Below are 20,620 nucleotides of genomic sequence, written 5' to 3'. Positions count from 1 at the left end.
GAACATCAGGAATTTAGATAGACATTGACACTTGGAAAGTGCCAAACAAGTGTTACTTTTGCCAAGTGACCTCACACTCTGGTGGCAGACTTAAACCTTTCAAGCTACAAATAAAAGAGCACAAAAGTGACAAAATGTGTATAAGAGTTTTAGTTTATTAATTGGTATTTGGAACTAATTTTATTTTTGAATATACATAGCCAGCCTCGGGATAAGCCCATGAGTACTTGCTTGGATTAGATAAAAAATGTCATTTCATAGATGTTAAGGCTTTCAAAAGTTCCCCAAAGAATGTCTAGGCAATGTAAGAGCAAGGGGTATGAAAAATCCAGTATATAAGTCTTAGAACTATAGGTTTTCCTATAGGTTTTCTTAGCTGGCTGTAGGGGAGCTTATGGAGCTTTAGAATCACTGAACTAGAACTTCTACACAGGGAACCTTCGCTCCATTCTTTTTATAACCAAAATTGGCAGCACTAAAGTTGTACATTTCACACACGCCCAAACTATGCCATGCTCCTAAAGAACAGGGCCTGCTTGCAAAAATGAAGTGTGGGTTAGAATTATGATAAATTTAATAATGTCTTATTGGGAATTTTTGTATAAAAACTTCCAAAGGTGTTTTTACATCAGAATCCCATGGTGTTCTTGGGATTCTGAGATATGGAGTTCAAAGTCCATGCTTGTAATTGTATAATAATTCCCTTTTATTGGAAACTCCAAAGAAATGCATGCAGAAGACACAGGACCAAAATCCTACTTACCTATCACTGCTCTGTAACAAAAGGAAATGGAATCTGTCCCAGGAAAATAAAGAAACAAAACAAAAATGGAAAAAACCCTACCATTATCATGCTCTATAATCATAGAATCATTGAAATATAAGGTTAGAAGGGACCACAAGGGTCATCTAGCCAAACCCCAAGATACAGGATTTGTTGTGGCTAAACCACCTAAGACAGACTCTCCACTCACTAAAAGAAAAGGAGTACTTGTGGCACCTTAGAGACTAACCAATTTATTTGAGCATAAGCTTTCGTGAGCAACAGCTCACTTCATTGGATGCATACTGTGTTTTTCCACAGTATGCATCCGATGAAGTGAGCTGTAGCTTACGAAAGCTTATGCTCAAATAAATTGGTTAGTTTCTAAGGTGCCACAAGTACTCCTTTTCTTTTTGCAAATACAGACTAACACGGCTGTTACTCTGAAACCTCTCCACTCACTGACACTGGTATAACTCCAATGTAGTGATGTGAGTATTACAGAATTATAATTGAGCACATAATTTGGATCTCAATGAAAAGAGATTTTTGAGACTTTGGGTTCACTTCATGTAAATCTTGTTATGAAATTCATAATGCAATATGTAATTCCATCCCTGAAAAATACATGGTAAATCTCAAAAATTGTATGTACATTTTCAAGAGTCCAAAGAACCTTAGTTTTCAAGAATCCAGAGTGAATGTACAATTTCAGCGAGGTGAGTTTTTGTAGATGAAAGTTGTGAACAAGTTCTGAAGAAATCATTTCCGATTCGTGGGGTAAATCCATCTTGACAGAAAAACTCCACTGCTGAGTCACTATATCACAGCAAAAGTAGAGATAAATTGTATATTGTAGAAGATTTCTTTTTATTAGTATCATTAATATTATTTTCAGGATAAATGATGGAATAGAACTCAGAACTTGTCTGGCATGTTAATCTGTAGCAACATGTATGAGGAAGTCTTCCTTTTCAATAAATCTTCCAGTTCTAATGCAAAGTTTCATTTGCTGTTTAAGCTCTTCTAACCAAACTTTTGATTCTCCATTATAATATACAAATTTGTTGAAAAATAGCAATTTAGTATGGCTTAATTGTAACTGTAATTGCAATGATGAATTGTGTCCTAGAAAGATGGATAGAAAGGAATGCACAACATCTTCCCTTGGTCAATACGTACAGTAGCATTCATATTTGCTTGGGAGTTGCTTACTCTTCCTACCTAAAACCTGAATATTGTTACCAGAGGTATCTAAGAATGAAATGGATTCAGAAAAGCTCATTTGGACCAGTCTTTGCCAGGCAAAATGAAGGAGAATTCCACATTAGAATGCCTGGAGGATAGCATTGCAAAACTATACAGAGGTATACATATTAATACTGAGTATTTGAATTCAGCATGTTCTAATACAAGGTTGAATGTACTTTGTATTTCAGGTCATAACTTTTGTGCAGAAGACCACAGATGTGGTGAAAATTCAGAGTGCAAAAATTGGAACACAAAAGCTACTTGTGAATGCAAGAATGGTTATATCTCTGTCCAAGGGGACTCTGCATATTGTGAAGGTAAACAAGATATTCAATGAAATAACTTCTTAGCATCCACTGAGAAATTTACTGTTAAGTAAATGGCTGCAAAATGCATTTAGTTTTGAAAGTCCAAGTTTTATGATGGTGTTTGTGATACTAGCACTATATGGATTTATGAGTGGAAACTTCAGATAACCAAGATAGGTGGACAGTATGCTTCACTGATGGTCTGGAGGATGGTGTGGATTGCACCCTCAGCAAGTTTGCAGATGACGCTAAATTGAGAGGAGTGGTAGATATGCTGGAGGGTAGGGATAGGATACAGAGGGACCTCGACAAATGAGGGGATTGGGCCAAAGAAATCTGATGAGGTTCAACAAGGACACGTGCAGAGTAAGAATCCCAAGAATAATCCCAAGCACTGCTACAGACTAGAGACCGAGTGGCTAGGCAGCAGTTCTGTGGAAAAGGACCTAGGGGTTACAGTGGATGAGAAGCTGGATATGAGTCAACAGTGTGCCCTTGTTGCCAAGAAGCCTAATGACATTTTGGGCTGTATAAGTAGGAACATGGCCAGCAGATCGAGAGACGTGATCATTTCCCTCTGTTCAGCATTGTTTTGTACTGTGTCCAGTACTGTGTCCAGTTTTGGGCCCCACACTACAAGAAGGATGTGGCAAAATTGTAAAGAGTCCAGGGGAGGGCAACAAAAATGATTAGGGGATTGGAGCACATGATTTATGAGGAGAGACTGAGGGGACTGGGATTATTTAGTCTACAGAAGAGAAGAATGAGGGGGGATTTGATAGCTGCTTTCAACTACCTGAAAGGGGGTTCCAAAGAGGGTGGATCTAGACTGTTCTCAGTGGTAGCAGATGACAGAACAAGGAGTAATGGTCTCAAGTTGCAGTGGGGGAGGTTTAAGCTGGATATTAGGAAAAACTTTTTCACTACGAGGGTGGTGAAACACTGGAATGGGTTACCTGGGGAGGTGGAATCTCCTTCCTTAGAGGTTTTTAAGGTCAGGCTTGACAAAGTCCTGGCTGGATGATTTAGTTGGGGATTGGTCCTGCTTTGAGCAGGGGTTGGACTAGATGACCTCCTTATGTCCCTTCCAACCCTGATATTCTATGATTCTGTGCTGAGACACTGCCTATCCATAGGCAATCCCACTGCCATGTTACGATCTTCCACAGAATATCACTTTCAGGCAGTGGCACTTATGCTGTAGGTGGTGTGTAGGGGATGATACATCTTTATAGAATTAATTATGGAGGTGGCAGTTTTGGGAGTGATGCTAATAGCACCAAGAAAGAAATCCCCAATGCCTCTGATGGTTAGAAATGTTATGGCTGTACACAGAAACATTAACCTGTAGTCCTTCCTTCAACTCCTGCAAGTCAGGTAATTTTCTAGAATGGTCTTAATGTTGTATAGAGGAGACATATTTCCCAGGAGGCTCTGTTCTGTGTTGCTGAGCTACTTCTATTTGCTAATGATGCACTATTCTGCCTTAGGAAAGAATGCAGTATGGCTTTGCTCTCATCCTCTTCTTTGTGGTGGAAAGAATCCAACCCTATTTCCTATAGCTTGCTCTTATTTTTTGATGGGTTACTCATTACTGTATAATCTTTTTAGAATGATAAATCAACATACACAGCATTCTATTTTGCCTTGTGAAGTCTGTGGGTTTTTTAAAAAAATGTCCCAGTATTTTGGGTCTTGGTGTTCTGATTTTTGGCTTTTTTACACTATTTCTCCAGCTTCCTCCTTCCAACAGTGCTGGTGATGGAAAAGAGATGACGTTTTTGAGAAGCTGATAAAAATATACTGTAAGAATGGGGAGACAAGACTGAAGGATATGAAACAGATATGTTATACTGGCATCAGATGAGCTTAAATTATCCCATTGTTTGGAGATTATTATTTTTTACCATATTTAAGTGATCAGGACTGTTCTAGACACGATGAACAAAGGTAGTCTGGTTTCAGAGTAACAGCCGTGTTAGTCTGCCTTTGCAAAAAGAAAAGGAGTACTTGTGGCACCTTAGAGACTAACCAATTTATTTGAGCATGAGCTTTCGTGAGCTACAGCTCACTTCATCGCATCCGATGAAGTGAGCTGTAGCTCACGAAAGCTCATGCTCAAATCAATTGGTTAGTCTCTAAGGTGCCACAAGTACTCCTTTTCTTTTTGCAAAGGCAGTCTGCAAATTAAAGCAAAAATATTCCAAGTCTTACAACATAGTTGGTGCACCTCTTAAAAGAACAAAACCAAGCCCTCAATTCTATACATTCTTTCAGGTAATACAAAAGATTTCCAATCATTTACTTCTTGGGGTAATAGCAAAGATACAATATATTAAGGAACTTCTGTACTAGAGAGATTGTGGGAGTAGCTGCTGAATAGATACTACCAAGATTACAATAATGCACTTTGTCAGCGATGATCGAGTACCCAGTGTGTATACTTTTTTTTTTTTTGGCTGCTCTAAATAAAACCAGAAATCCCCATTTTGAAAAGTGCTTTCATTCGTATTTAGTGTTTTGTTAACCTTGTAGCAGTTTGTCTAATTCCTTTATCTGGCAGCATTTTAAACATCTTTGCTTAAAATAATGTTTGAGACCTTAGCAATATTGGAACGGGGGAAAAAAGCCCGAAAAGCTGTCGGAACAAATTAGCTGAACCTGTGACATTGTTGGTCTCAGAGTCTCTAGCTGTACTATTTGCAAGGCAAATCCAGACCCTATCTTATACGAATGTGTACTGAACAAAAGACAGCAGAACAAGGTTGGGTCTGCTTCTTGAGGTCAGGAGATATGTGGATGAAGAGAACTATAGTGCACCAAAGAGTTGTGTTTCACAGAGCTAAATCATAAGTAGTGATCTGTAGGTGAGATCCCCCAGTGGGGATCTATGGCCTGACAAATCCATTAGTCAAGGAGTGGCTCTCTTATTGCCTTGTAATACGGAACCCCTAACCACCCATAGAAAACTCCTGTGCAAAGCGTGTTTATCTCACAGATCTGTCTCTCTTATCTAATTACTATAATCTATCTGCCTATTTTATTGAATAGCACTCAATTCACAGTCATTTGACTAAATTGTGCTCTCAAAGGCATGCACAGCTGTCACTGAAATCAATGGTGGCCTATATATGCCTCTGAGGGCAGAATTTGCCTTAGTATGGGCCACAGTAGTGGGTGTCATGCAGATTTGTATTCATATGAGCATATCAGATTCCTGTATCGTTTAAATATTAATCATAAATACTTCTTAATAGACTGAGACACAAATCTATAGAACCAGAGAAAATGCTCATGTTAAGCACGGTTAATGTTCCACATTCAGTTCTGTTGTTCCTAAGCATTGAAATATAATGGCATATAAGATCACTTCTTCTGAGACATGTAGGTTCAAATATCTCATATTATGACGTATCTAGGTACAGTGGCGCTTTAGTTCAGAATTCTGTGGATCATTAATTCTGAGCTTCCAGGTTTCAATCTCCTCTGACATTATTTGAACTTTTTTTGGTGTGTTTTAACGTTGGGCATTGTTTTTCCTTCCCCATATTGTACTGTCATTGCTGTTGACTTCTGTTGATGTACGTTTTGCCTTTCTTCATGTTACATTGTAACCCCTTATTTGCTTGCACATTGTTTTGACATTGTAGCATCTCCTCTAAAGACTTGCATTGAGTCTGCTAGTTAATATAATTTCCTCATGTATATTTGTAACTTTGTACCATTATATTTTTTAAGTTGCATTGCCTTTGTCATGGGAGAGCTTTACTGCGAGTCCAAGGTCCGTTAAAAGCATTGATGAATACATCATCACATTTTAAAAAAATCTGAAACACATCTACGGTTCATTCTCATCAACAGCTTCTTTTCAAATGGCGATGTTAAAGCATGCATAATCTATGTTAAAGCAAGCATTTTAATAGGAAAGGTCTGGTTATGCCTTCGGAATAACCACCCATTAAAAACTGTGACTTTAAAAAAAAAAATCAAGATGCTTCTTAGCAAATAAAGTATCCACAATGAATAAAGAAGGTGATTAGAGATCCGTACTGTATTAAAGAGAGAACAAGCCCTACTCTTTTTACTCATTAAAAGTGATAGGTTTTTTTCTTTCACTGACTCATCTACCTGCTTTGTGCCTCTATAATAAATGTAGAATTTGACATTTTCAAAGTGATGAACTAACGTCAGTTAAGTAGTCTTCACAGATCCTTTTGGGGAGGAGAATTAGTATTACCCTCTTTTTATAGATGGGGATACCGAGGCACGGATAATCTAAGGGCCTTGTGTTGAACCATGCCTCTATGCAGCCATCATTTGCAACTGAACAAAGTTGCATGTGTACAGGCACGCTTGAGGTCTTGCACATGTAGGGATTTGCAGTTGTAGAGGTGGGCACATGGGAGTGTGCGGCTGGAAATCACTCATCGTGGTTTGCCCAATGTGATGCAACAAGTTAGTGGCAGAACTAGAATTAAACCGAAGGAGTTCATAAGTTTCCATGCCATACTCATTCTTCTTCTAGACCATGCTGCCTTTAAAATAAATATTGTAATACTTCACACTTCTGTAATGCCTTCTGTCCAAGAATCTCAAAGCACTTCACAAATATTAATGAGATCATCCTCACAATGCAACATGTGGGGATAGACATTTCTCTCTCTCACACTCACACTCACACCCCGACCCCCTAGTCCTGTGCTTTAGCCACGTAACCGTTCGTACCTTCTAGATGCTGATAAGCAAGGGTCTGGGCTTTCCCTCATTGAAGACAATGGGAGTTTTGTCTTAGATATCAGTGAGGGGGACAAGATTGTTTCTAACTTTTCTCCACCATTTCAGTTAGATGTTTCTCTCACTTTTGTTTTTTAGTTTGTTGGGAGCAAGGGGCTGCTTATATGTCAAAATTATCATAAATGTAAGAGCTGTAGTAAAAATGTAAAAAGAAGTACTTGTATTTAAAAAACAACCAACCAAACACTCTTCCCTCACAGGAAAAACACAAGTAAAAATGATTTAGAAAATCACCAGTTATCTTGTCATGCCGCACAGCAGTATCTTTTCCCACTATGGTTAACCAATGTCATGCTGAACATTCCTTTGATGATGGATCTAATATAAAAAGTCATCTGTTGACCAGAGTAAAGGGAGCCTGTATGATTCATATTCTCATTCTGTTAGTATTTTGCAAGCTATTTTTTCCTCCTTTAACAAAGCTGAGTGACCGATGCACTCTGTCTTCTCCCAATGGGTCATTTATAGGACATAACTAACAAGCTTTGTGAATTTGAATTAATATTTTTGAACCAAATAACCAAACAGCAATATTTTATAACAGGAAAAATAAAATTTCCATGGAACAGTACTGATTGCTTATATTGGCCTATGCTTAGGACAGGACATCCCAGCCAGAGTTCTGTAGCCCTTAGGAAGGAGGTGTAAAAGTTTCCTCAGGTTAAATATGGGGCTGGGAGTGGTTAGTACTTGTTTCCCTTCTAGCACTAAAGTTGGATAGGTTAAGGCTGGAAGTATATGAAGTTATGTGAGGTCTAGATATAATTCTGGTTAGTTTCCTTAAATGACCCATTAAATAGTACCTAGATAGGATGTCCTTCATATTCATTTTGTAGTATATGGCTAAAATGGAAAGGTCACAAAGCTTTCCAAGGTTACCATTTCCTGGTGGGTAAAAGACAAGTCCTTAAGTCCCCCATTAAGAAAGTTGTGCTCATTCCACAAGACAGTGGCACAGGACATCTGAGGAACATCCTCAGCCAATACAGATTTTAGTTTCTAGATTCTCTAGACACTGCTCTTTTTATAATTTTTTATATCTATTTCTCTCTTTCCATGCATCCACCTACTAACTACTTGGATTGGTGTTGGTTCACTTGCTGGAGAATGAGACAATATTGGTTTATTTGTAAATTCATCTCTTCTTCAGAATGAAGTTCAGTCAGTCCTGTAACTGTTGAGTTTAATCATAGCAGTGTGCAAATCATGGGCAATCTCTATACAGATGTTGGCATTGAAACACAGTCTCTGAGAGGCACCCATATGGTCATCGTCTGAGAATTTTTCCAAAGCTATGAGAAAGGAAAGGCAAACAAAGAAAAGAAGGATAGGAATGAATATTCTTAATGGATGTTCATTCAAACAGAAGACAAACTGAGACAATTTTACCTCTCAATCTATGATCTTCAAGCTTTTATTATATTTTTACATGGCTATACTGTGAATCATTGATTGATTTCCTAATCCTAATGATGATGATGATTGCTAACTCTCTGGTAGAGAAAACATTTTCATCTCCACATCACCTCTTTCTTGGCTTTATATGTCTCTCTACAAATCCAGTGTATCATAAAGTCTAGAGGTAAATAAAAATAGGTATCAAGAAGAGTTAACCATGTTACTGACCTTTAGTTACTATTAAGAACCTTGTAATTCACTGCAGATAGAAGTATTTCAAACGGAAGGAATTTTTCTTCTTTTACTTTGCAGGAGAGACAGAGAACCTGAATTAAAGGATTAATTGGAAACCTCTTAGGTGCACTTGGTGTCTGGTTGACTGAACCAAAGTTCTTTTCTTGAAAGGTCAATGAGTTATTCAGTGATTCTTCTCTGCTTAGCAAAAAAATAAAAAAAGTACAACCTTCCTGTTTGTTTTGTAGACCTTTCTTTAAGACACACACAGTGCAGAATTATGAATATGAAGACTGTATTCAAATAATTACCATCATATGATTTTAACAGAGTCTTAACTTGTAGAATTGGATGGGAAGTTTCAGTGGAAAATAGCTAATTCCCTATCTTTTTCACAGTAAAAAGTCCTGCGAGTCATTTTTTGTGTATTCAGTTTTTGTAGAATCAATTTATGCTGTTAAATATTAATACCTTGTTCTGATTATTTGCAGTATTTAAATGTTAATTATTTTAATTGGATTCCTTCTTACAGCTTGGATGAAGCAGAGAATTGATAGGATTAATTGGTGTCTTCAACTCTAGATTATTCATTTCGGTCTGTTTCAAGTTCACAGTGACAGAAAAACTTTATGATCTGATGTGGTTCAGTTGATAAAGTGAAGAGAGAGGGTGATGTCAGTCCAATTCACAGTTGGGTGGGCATCTTAGAAACCGCTATGATAATGGAATCTAATTGACACCATAGCTGGCAATGTCACCCGAGAGGCCAAGGATTGAATGGCATAGAAATTGAATTACCTTTTCAGCTTTTAAGTTTCATGAGTTTGCTTCGTAAAGTTGCATTGCTGCATTTGTTGAACCTGTTTTGTGGTGAAGTAAAGGACTTTACAAACAGCTTGCTCTTAATTGTATTGGTGTAAACCTGGATTGACTTAATTGGTGTTACCCTACATTTACCTTTGTGTAAGTGAGAGCAAAAAGTTTGCCCTCAGTTTCTAATGCTTTCAGTTTGGCAACTGAAATCAACATTGAAATATTGTAGTCCTATTTACACAGTATATCCGGTAAGGACTAGATTCTGCCATCCTTACTCATGTTGCAAACTATCTTACTCAGCAAGTAGTTTCACTGAAGAAAATAGCAATACTCAGGGAATAAGATGATATTCAGTGAGATTAAGCATGGCAGTATCTGGCCCTAAGTGACTAATCATAGTCATTAAATCATTAAGACTTGTAGTGTCATTCATTACAGAAGCCCTTTTTTGTTGTTGTGTTATGCTTCCCTCAAAAGAGATGTGTGTTTTGTTGAAAGAAATTAGACTTGTTATTTATTTTCATATCACCACAAGCACTGCATTTGAAAAAAAAAATTAACAATCTGGAGGTGAAAGGTTTTTGGCACAAAGGACACTACATCGGTTTTCTTTTTTTAAATATATTTTTATTTTTGCTTCCTTCCAAGTTTATTTAGAATTGCTAAAATGCTGAATATTTAATTTGATGGCATTTTTGTGGAAACTAATTTGCATACTAGATCATTAATTCAGAGTTACAGTCTGAGTATATAAGTAGTAATCTTTTCTGGGGTAACTTTAGTGAAATTCAGGTCTGGGGTTATGATGTTCTTCTCGGTCAATGGATAAATTCAGTTCAAATGAGATCTGAATTATAAAATGACATTGGCTGTTCTGATTTTATTTTCCCCTTATTTTAACAACCATTCCTTCCCTTAAACTGACCTATTAATACATTGTACATTAATTTCAGGTGATCCAGATTAGACTATTCTATTGTTCAGTGCGTGTTTCTATGTTTATTGAATGGTCTCAATATTTTATTTTGGTTATTAGTTTTGCTGCTGCTGTTCTGTAAAAGGGACACATTCAAATACAGTACTTTTTATCAAAATTTCAGCACTTACCAATTTTTGCCACACAGTGATTTTTAGGATGGTCTTGTAGTTAAAACACTGGACTGGAACCCAGGAAACCTGGATTCAATTTCTAGCTCTACTACAGATTCCCTGTGAAATTTTGGGCCAATCACTTTAATCTGCATGCCTCAGTTTCCCATCTGTAAAATTAAGATAACACTTCCTTTCTCCCATCGTTTTGTATTTAGATATTCAGCTCCATAAAGCAGGGCCTGTCTCAGGCCAGGTGTTCGTACAATGCCTAGAGCAATGGGGCCCCAATGTCATATCCTCTAGACACTACCATAATATAAAGAGTAAATGAGTATAATAATAACAATAGCAAAAAAACAGTTAAAATATCAGTTACTTCCTATTCTAAATATAGGGAAAGTTTGTGATAGCTCAAAGTATGTCTATCCTACAACTGGGGTGTGTGGTTTGCAGCATGTGTATACATAGTTGGATTAAAGCTGGCTCAGCTATCTCAGATATCAATAGCAGTGAAGTGATGGCAGAATGGACAGTACAAGCCCTCCTGGGACTTTTGGGACTTACTCAAGCAAGCCAGCCTGCCCTGAAGTCTGTTCCCATGGCTTCATTGCTGTTGGTATCTGTGCTGCTTAGATTAAAGCTAAAAACATGGATATGGCGAGACGTGCTGCAGTCAGTCCTCCAATCACTTCTCCCAGATTTCAACCCTCAGTTACCAGAGTAGAATGCTCTCTTTACAGGATCTGCACCAGCCATTAATAAATGAATATTCTTCCCACAACTCTGCTAACATTATTACAGCTGAAGGTGCTTCAGCAAGGATGTATATTTAAAGGGGCTTTGCTAGTTTTAAGTAGAGCTAGTCAGGAGTTTTCCAGCAAAACTAAGTTTAATTGGAAAATCCTGGTTCATTGAACCCAAAGCATTTGTCAGAAACATCTGAGGTTCAACAAACTTTTGTTGAATAACAGGGAATTTTCTGTTGGAAGCCTGCGTGGCTCCTGGGGAACCTGGCTTTCCAGGGCCTCTGGCCCCAGGGCATCCCTGCCACATGGACTGCCCTGGGGTTGGGGATCCCAGGCTTCCAAGATATGGGCTCAGGGGCAGCCCTGCCAATTGTATTGCACAGGGCTCCCAGAGTCTGTGGCTCTGCGGCAGCCCTGCCAATCGTACTGTCCAGTCTTGGCCAGCTCTGGTTTCAAGCCCAAACTTGGGGTGTGGAGATGGATGGAACCCAATGTTTGCCGTATTTAAAGTTTATAACAAAAAAATTCCCATTAGAGAGAGCAGAGAGATGCATGCCTAACATAGGGTTAAAATGTATTTGATCTTTGAAAATCAGTTGTGTAAACCTTACCTCAGGCCTTATTCCATCCCATGCTTTGCTGCACATTGGGCTACCCACATTTGCCATCCTTGCCTGTCAACTGCCGTTCTCTCCAAATCTTCCCATTTCACGTTGAGGTGCTTGATGTCATTCAGAACTATGCATTTCCATGTTATTTGCGATCTTCCTCTCTTTGTGTTTTCTGGCTTCCATTCAAGGGCGGTTTTTGGTAAGCGTTCTTTTTCCATTCGCAGCACATGTCCCAGCCACTGATGTCTTCTTTTGTAGATTATTTGTGAGAGGGTGCCTTGTCCAGTCATTTCTCTGACTTCTTAATTCGTCTTCCTATCTCTGTTATTCCCAATATTCTTCTCAGACATGCATCCCGCTTTTGCATATCTTTCTTGGTAAGTTGCCATATCTCACTAATATATGTTGTGATGGCAATAAAAATTGCTTTGTACATGTTCAGTTTTTTCTTGAGGGAGATGTTTTTGAGTCTTCCAAATGCAGCATTTGCCTTCCCGATTTCTTCTTCTTCTTTCTTTGGAACTAGTACCATCTTGGCTGATGGTACTTCCAAGATACATAAAATTGTCCACCTTCTCCAGTTTCTCTTCTTCAATTTTGATTTCTGTCCCTATAGTCCCCATTAACATGACTTTACATTTCTTTGCATTGTATCTCAAACCTTTCTTCTCCATTACTTGGTTTGTTCATTTTTGTAGTCCGTTGGCATCTTCATTGAAGAGGAGTGATGTTGTCAGCAAAGTCTAGATCAAATAGCCTTGAATTGTTCCATTTTAGGCCATATGTATCACTGTCACATTGTTTTAATCCATAGTCGATGACTAGCATAAACAGAAAAGGAGACAGAACGCACCCCGTCTTACACCTGTCTTGTGTAAACGTACTTCCTCTCATCAACGTCTTATGTATGTATTCAGTGTCAGATCTGATGACAGATACACAACCATTTTTACTGCTTTTTAATAATTCCTGTTAGCCCTTCAGCACCTACCGTGCTAAGAGAGAGTGAGCTGGATCATATTCCAGCTCATGTGTCATTAACAGAACTGTTACTGTTGTTTGAAAGCATTGGGGTTGCACAGGTGCTTCTGCAGTCAGAGTTTGAAGAACAATGGGTTTGCACAGCTATAACTGATGGATAACTTGGCCTGCAAAGCCTTTGTGATATGCAGGAGGGAGAGACTCCAACTTGACTCTGAAATTCCAGATTGCAGAGCTGGCAGTTGGATGCCTCCCACATCTATTTACTTGTAAACTGAGCACGTTTGATACAGAGATGACTGAGGAACAGATTCTTATACCTTTACTCTTACAGAGTAATGTCTGACCCCGGGAGTAGTCAGATAGCCTTAGTCCCACTGAAGAAGTGCTATCAGGACCTGGCCCTGAGATACAATAAACATAGATTCTTGAGATGCCAGCGTTGCAGTCATTTTTCTAACTTGACCCACATTTCTTTTCTTTTGGTTTGAAAGAACAAACTATTCTGGGCTGTATGCTCCCTTAAGACTTCTTTAGAAACATGAATGTTACCATATAGACTATGTCTACACTTATGGCGGCATGTAGATTATAGATACTGCCTGCCCAGCTAGCACAGATATAAATAGCAGTGTAGAGAGTGAGACATGCCTTAAGTGAGTAGCGTAGACTAGAGTGCTCTACATGCTTGAACCCCGAGGGTATATATACCCTACACTAGGGGGGCCAGGCTGCCAGCGCCCACCTGCAGCACCGCCAACCAGTGCCTACCACTCCCTCCCTGCACCTCTTGAGCAGCTGTTTCATGGCATGCGGGAGGCTCTGGAGGTGGGGGGTGGGAGGAGCGAGGGCCTGGCAAGCTCAGGGGAGAGGGCAGGAAAGCATGGCGTGAGTGCAGGGCCTGTGGCAGAGCCGGGGTTGAGCATTGAGCACCCCCGGCACACTGAATGGTTAGCACCTGTAGCTCCAGCCCTGGAGTTGGTGCCTATACAAGGACCCGCATGTTAACTTCTGAAGAGCCGCATGTGGCTCCGGAGCCACAGGTTGGCCAACCCTGCCCAACACAACTCTATATGCGCCAAAGTAGTGTCTCCCATGTCTACACTACTATTTTCAGTGTAGCGTTGCGCAGCCCGTTCCCTGCTGCAGTGAAAGGCTCTGGCAATAGGGAAGGCTCTGGAAGTGGGGAAGAAACAGGGAGCTCCCCACTTCCGGACCCTTTCCTCGCTGCCAGAGCCTTTCACTGCCATGTGTAGCTACACGTGGAATGCCTGTGTCTTACAAGTTGCTGTAAGTGTAGATGTAGCCAAAGAAAATCCAGCAGCTGAACTTCCTCATATCACATGTAACCAAACAACTCCTTCCAGCAAAATAAATAAATACATTGTAGGTACCTCACTTTCCCCAGCTTTCAATCCTCAGATACCTCCATTTATCTTCAGAATATGCAGTGAAAATATATGTATTAGCTGGTTAGAAAATAGTAGGGCTGTCAATTAATCGCAGTTAACTCATGTGATTAACTAAAAAAAAAATGAACCATGATTAATCGCATTTTAATCGCACTGTTAAACAATAGAATACCGACTGAAATTTATTAAATATTTTCTGCATTTTCAAATATATTGATTTCTATTACAACACATAGTACAAATGGTACACTTTTAATTTTTAATTTTTATATTATTATTTTTAATGCAAATATTTGCACTGTAAAATGATAAACAAAAGAGTATGTTTCAATTCATATCAAATACTGTAGTGCAGTCTTTTTATCATGGAAGTGCAACTTATAAATATCAATTTTTTGTTACATAAGTGCATTTAAAAAAAAAAAGGCAAAACTTCAGAGCCTACAAGTCCACTCAGCCCTACTTCTTGTTTAGCCAATCGATAAGACAACCAAGTTTGTTTCCATTTATGGGAGATAATGCTGCCCGCTTCTTATTTACATCACCAGAAAGTGAGAACAGGCATTTGCATGGGACTTTCGTAGCAGGCATTGCAGAGTATTTACATGCCAGATATGCTAAATATTCATAAGCCCCTTCATGCTTTGGACACCATTCCAGAGGGCATGCTTCCATGCTGATGATGCTCGTTAATAAAATGTGTTAATTAACTTTGTGACTGAACTCCTTGGGGGAGAATTGTAGGTCTCTGGCTATTTTACCTGCATTCTGCTATATATTTCATATTATAGCAGTCTCGGATGATGACTCAGCACATGTTGTTCATTTTAAGAACACTTTCACTGCAGATTTCACAAAACGCAAAGAAGGTAGAAAATTGTGAGATTTCTAAAAATGGCTACAGCACTCGACCAAAGATTTAAGAATCTGAAGTGCCTTCCAAAATTTGAGAGGGACAAGATGTGGAGCATGCTTTCAGAAGTCTTAAAAGATCAACGCTCCAATGCGGAAATTACAGAACCCAAACCACCAAAAAAGAAAATCAACTTATGCTGGTTACCTATGACTCAGCGGATGAAAATGAACCTGGATCGGTTTGCACTGCTTTGGATTATTGAGCAGAACCTGTCATCAGCATGGACGTATGTCCTCTGGAATCGTGGTTGAAGCATGAATGGACATGTGAATCTTTTGCTCATCTGGCATGTAAATACTTTGCAATGCCTGCTACAAAAGTCCCATGCGAATGCCTGTTCTCTCTTTCAAGTGACATTGTGAACAAGAAGCAGGCAGTATTATCTCCTGCAAATCTAAACAAACTAGTTTGTCTGAGTGATTGGGAGAACAAGAAATAGGACCAAATGGTCTTGTAGGCTGTAAAGTTTTACATTTGTTTTATTTTTGAGTGAATTTTTCTGTACATAATTCTACGTTTGTAAGTTCAACTTTCTTGATAGAGATTGCACTACAGTACTTGTATTAGGTGAATTAAAATACTATATTTTTTTACAGTGCAAATATTTGTAATCAGAAATAAATATAAATGAGCACTGTACACTTTGTATTCTGTGTTGTAATTGAAATCAATATATTTGAAAATGTAGAAAACATCCAACAAAATTTAAATAAAAGGCATTTTATTATTGTTTAACAGTGTGATTAATCACGATTAATTTTTTAAATCATGTCATTAATCGTGATTTTTTAATTGCTTGACAGCACTAGAGAATAGCATTTTTTAAAACGCCCCATAAACTGTCATTAAAATTATTTGTTGAAATTTCAGTAATTCAAGAAATGTGTTCTGTCATCCTCTAACTATGGCCTTTGTGGCATGTCATGAAAGTCAGCAGATTTGATTGCTTCAGAAGAATGAGAGTTCGTTCCAAAGTTGAGGGGCCTGGCAAAATTTGGGGATGCCCTGCCAGAAAACTGTCAATTTACAATGTGTACATAAGGGAAACCCAAACAAAACAGTTGTATGGGAAAGAAAGTGTTTTCTAATTACTAAGGAGTTATTACCATCCATAGGGAGTAAATACAATATAGTTAAGACAGCTTAGAAATGGAGGTGCGGATGTCTGCATTTTTAAAAACATTTTTGATTTTCATTTTAAGTAACCATGTTGTGTAGTATGCAACAACAACAAAAAGCTATGTGTGACACTGCACAATATCTGTTGCAGGTAGAATTAGAAAACCACCCTCTCTTCCTTAGGTCAGACTTAATCCTTTGATTAAGTACTTGCTGAACATGAGCCACTATTATGCTGTGCGTACTCAGACAAAGCTCCCATTGACATCACTCTGAGTTTTAGTTGAATAAGGAGTGGTGAATAGGGCCCAAAGGATAGAAATCAATTAAAAATATGCTGAGTTTCCACAGCTGGACACAGTTCCTGCTACACACAATAAATAAAATCTATTGCTGTTTTTTTTTCTTCCTCTATATATTGTTTTCATTGTAATGGATACAGTTTCATTACATTGTGGCTCTGGAGATAACATTAATGTTATATAGTATCACTTAAACCTTCTGTATGGCAGTGATATATGACTGTATTTTTGGCTGATGTCCATTGGCTTGACTTCTGGATCAATTTTTAATGATTATCCTTCTGTTTGTCGTCTTCCCTTCACAAAAGCATTCCACACTAGATGTTAACATTTTCTGTAGCCAGCATACAGTTTATTCCATAATAAATCACACCCCAGATTCTCCTCTACCCCAAAATATATTTAAGGCGGCACACTGAAAGTAAACAACATATTTAAAAAATTCATCATTACTGATATGTTGAATTAGGAGAACTATAATTTTAAAAATCCCATTTACCTTGCAACATGTATGGGCTTGGATCCTGCAAAAACTTGCGCATGTGCTTAACTTTACCCACCATGAGTAGACAATGAAGTTACTCATAGTGAGTAAAGTTAAACGTATGTGCAAGACTTTGTAGGGTGAGGGTCTAAATCCTTTGTATTCTTTTATGCACTGCTTTCATCTTGTCTTCTTTGTTTCACTTTCTGTATATAGTTTCACATCCTCATTTCAAAGAACAAATCAAGTGTTGTTTTGGTTCATAACACTGTGGGGGATGTTTACATTAAAGATCACTCTTTTCACTGAGACTTTAAAAAAAGTGCCTCAAACATTTGGATTTTGTAAACATTTGGATTTTCCTTTAAGTCAAACCTACATTTTAGTTCCAAACTATTTGACAGTGCCAATTTGAATATGCAATTATATTCTTCGTAGTTGAAATTTACTCCTGTGGGACAAAACTAAACTTGAAAGCGTGTCTCTCTCACCAATGGAAGTTGGTCTAATAAAAGATATTACCTCACCCACCTCGTGTCTCAAATATCCTGTGACCAACACAGATACAACAACACTGCATGTTTTTACTCTTATGGTCATCTTAATCACTGGATAATGTCAAACCTGTCTTTTATAAATGGATCACAAGCTATAGCTTGTTAATAATCAGTCAGCCTTATGCAGTTGTCAGTGATCAGCCTTTATTACAATGAGACTTCATCTGCTTGATGTTGAGCATGAAAATTGTAGTGTAGAGGTCAGATTTTTCTAAATACTAGCAATCTAATGGGGCAGTAGAAGGGGAGGGCTCTGGCTTACTACTATGAATTCTTTCCTAAGCAACTGGCCGGTGGGTATTGCCACCATGCTCAGGGTCTAACTGATCACCCTATTTGGAGTTGGGAAGGAATTTTCCCCCAGGTCAGATCAGCGGAGACCCTCAGGTTTTTACACCTTCCTATGCGACATGGGGCATTGGGCACCTGCTGGTCTGAGCTAGAGTAAATGGTGGATCTTCTGTAACTTGAAGTATTTAAATCCTAATGTGAGGACATCAGTAACTCAGCCAGAGGTTAGGGGTTTATTACAGGAGTGGGTGGGTGAAGTTTTGTGGTCTGCAATGTGCAGGTCAGACTGGATGATCACAATGGATTTCTTCTGGTTTTAAAATGTATGAATGACGCATTAGAAAGGCGGAGCAAGTGCATTTTCTAATTGGAAAACAGGTTTGGAAAGGAAAACAGTAAACAAATTAATGATACCTTGTGAGTAAGAAATAAATTATGTAGGCTCAGAAACTTGTAGGAAAATGGTAACATTTGTGCTTGTGCTTGCCTGTAAATGGATTATTTGTGTTATCAAAAATAGCTTTTGTATTTACAAGTGAATCAGTTTAAATTTCATATTGCAACTGCCAAGCCCTAGAACAGTTTAAATGAAATTATTTGCTGTCCCCTGGAGTTACTTCAGTTATTTTGGTGCAATATCATGCTGAGATTTATATGAAAATGAATTTTAATTTCTAATAAGGTAACCATATGTTTTGGAGCTGTTGTAATAAAGTGTCATAAATAATTATTGTTCCAAAGAAAGTCAACCTTGCAGCCATCCGTTCTTATGCTTAACAGCGCACATTTGAAACAGATTACAGCCATTGCCGGAGGTTAAAAAACAAACCCAAACAAAAAACCCCATCAGAATTGCAATAAAAAGCTTCTGCTGAAGTTGTGCAATTTTTTTTCTCCCTCAGTCAAAAAAAAATCTTATGCTTCAGAATTACATGTATCATCAGAGGTGATCGGATCTCTATACAGATGTATCATTACTTTCTGCATTTTATTAATTGCTAAGAAGAAGCTGATCACTTTTTTGCATAGGATAAATTAATTTGATGATCCAGTGCCCATTGGAGTCCTTCAATAGCCCTAGGAGAACTAATTTGGATCACCTGTTATATTATGAAAGGGAGTATGGTCTAGAGCAGTGGTTCTCAAACTTTCCAGGCTACTGTGCGCCTTTCAGGAGAATGAAGCCTGAGCCCCACTGCCCAGGGCTGAGCCCCTCCTTGGGCTCATGATCCCCAGGTTGAGAAACATTGATCTAGGTGAGTTGATATACCCCCAGGGGTATGTGTATCCCTGGTTGAGAACACTGGTCAAGAGCAAAGTTTTCCAGTCTTTAAAAGCTGATTGACCCTCTTCCATACTTAGGTCATTTATACACTATAGGGACATAGTGGCATAGCTATGGCACTGTAGCTATGCTGGCATAACCCAGTAGTGTATAGACAGCCTACAGCAATGGAAATGTTTTTTCTGTTGTAGGAACACCACTTCCTCGAGTGGTGGTAGTGAGGTTAATGAAACATTCTTCCCTTGACCTACATGCGTCTACATCAGAGATTAGGTATGCATAGTTGTCTTGCTCCAGGGTGTGGACTTTTTACACATCTGAGTGCTGTAGCTATGTCAATCTGTGTTTTAAGTATAGTCCAGGCCTAAGAAAAGTTTCATAGTCCCTTCCTCTTAGACTATTAACTCAAACTCTTTGTATGGTACTTAGCATAGTGAGGCCTGAATTCTGTCTGGGACCTTGGGCCACTACCATAGTATCAATATTACATAACTTTGATCAAGCAATTTAAAAAAAATTCTAATTGCACCAAAATAATTAATTATAAAGGCTTGAAAAGTGAACTTTATTTATAAAGGAGGGTTAAAGAGGATATAAAGCAGAAAAGGGGGTTAAATTACTGGTTTTCTCTCTCTCCTCTCTACTGTAAGTAAGCTAAGTAGCCTGTTGAATTATTTACTTAGATTTCTAAAACAAAATGACACTTATCCAATGCTCTATCCATACAGCATTACACAATCCGCCCATAATTAAATAATATAGAAACAAGCACAGTCTCCCTTTCATTTCAGACGCTACCCTCCAAAGTGCACAGTCTGTTCTTTAGCACTTTGAGTGGTGCCTAGGTAAATTTCACCCTGTATTTATGAACATGAATGGTAATTGTGAACAGACATCCTGGTGTATTACTGTCATCTTGCAACCACCTTGCTATGGAATTTTCAATGTGTGTTCAGATTTACCCCGCTTAATTCTAAACTCTTCTGTAATTTTGATGGCCCATTATAAGAAAGCACAGGGGGTAGACTCCAACTAGAGTGGCCCTTCCTCTTGGCCCATTAGAGACATTTTCTTTTTCAGAAACAGCTAGTGGAAGTGAACCTGTAATTTATACATTCACTCTGTATTCTCACATGACTGTGTGGATTATTTATTGGGTATATTGGTGGTTCTTATAAATGAGCAAGGGAAATACAACCCTCTGTTCTCCTAAAGAGAATTAATCCACAGGCTGATTCACTAGAGAGTTTAGAATGTCAT

General features: G+C 38.4%; 1 protein-coding gene across 2 annotated transcripts in view; it reads left to right on the top strand.

The window, feature by feature from the left end:
* NELL1 (neural EGFL like 1) overlaps positions 1-20,620 on the top strand; it is a 430,252-nt gene that overhangs the window by 120,604 nt on the left and 289,028 nt on the right. For both annotated transcript variants that reach the window (XM_077820141.1, XM_077820140.1), the window contains exon 12: positions 2,203-2,331. In XM_077820141.1, the coding sequence (XP_077676267.1) occupies positions 2,203-2,331 (129 nt within the window). The remainder of the gene's footprint in view (positions 1-2,202; positions 2,332-20,620) is intronic.

The sequence above is a fragment of the Eretmochelys imbricata genome, chromosome 6 (genome assembly GCF_965152235.1).
Source record: "Eretmochelys imbricata isolate rEreImb1 chromosome 6, rEreImb1.hap1, whole genome shotgun sequence".
Classification (NCBI taxonomy): Eukaryota; Metazoa; Chordata; order Testudines; family Cheloniidae; genus Eretmochelys; species Eretmochelys imbricata.
This window is presented reverse-complemented; position numbering and strand designations above follow the sequence as displayed.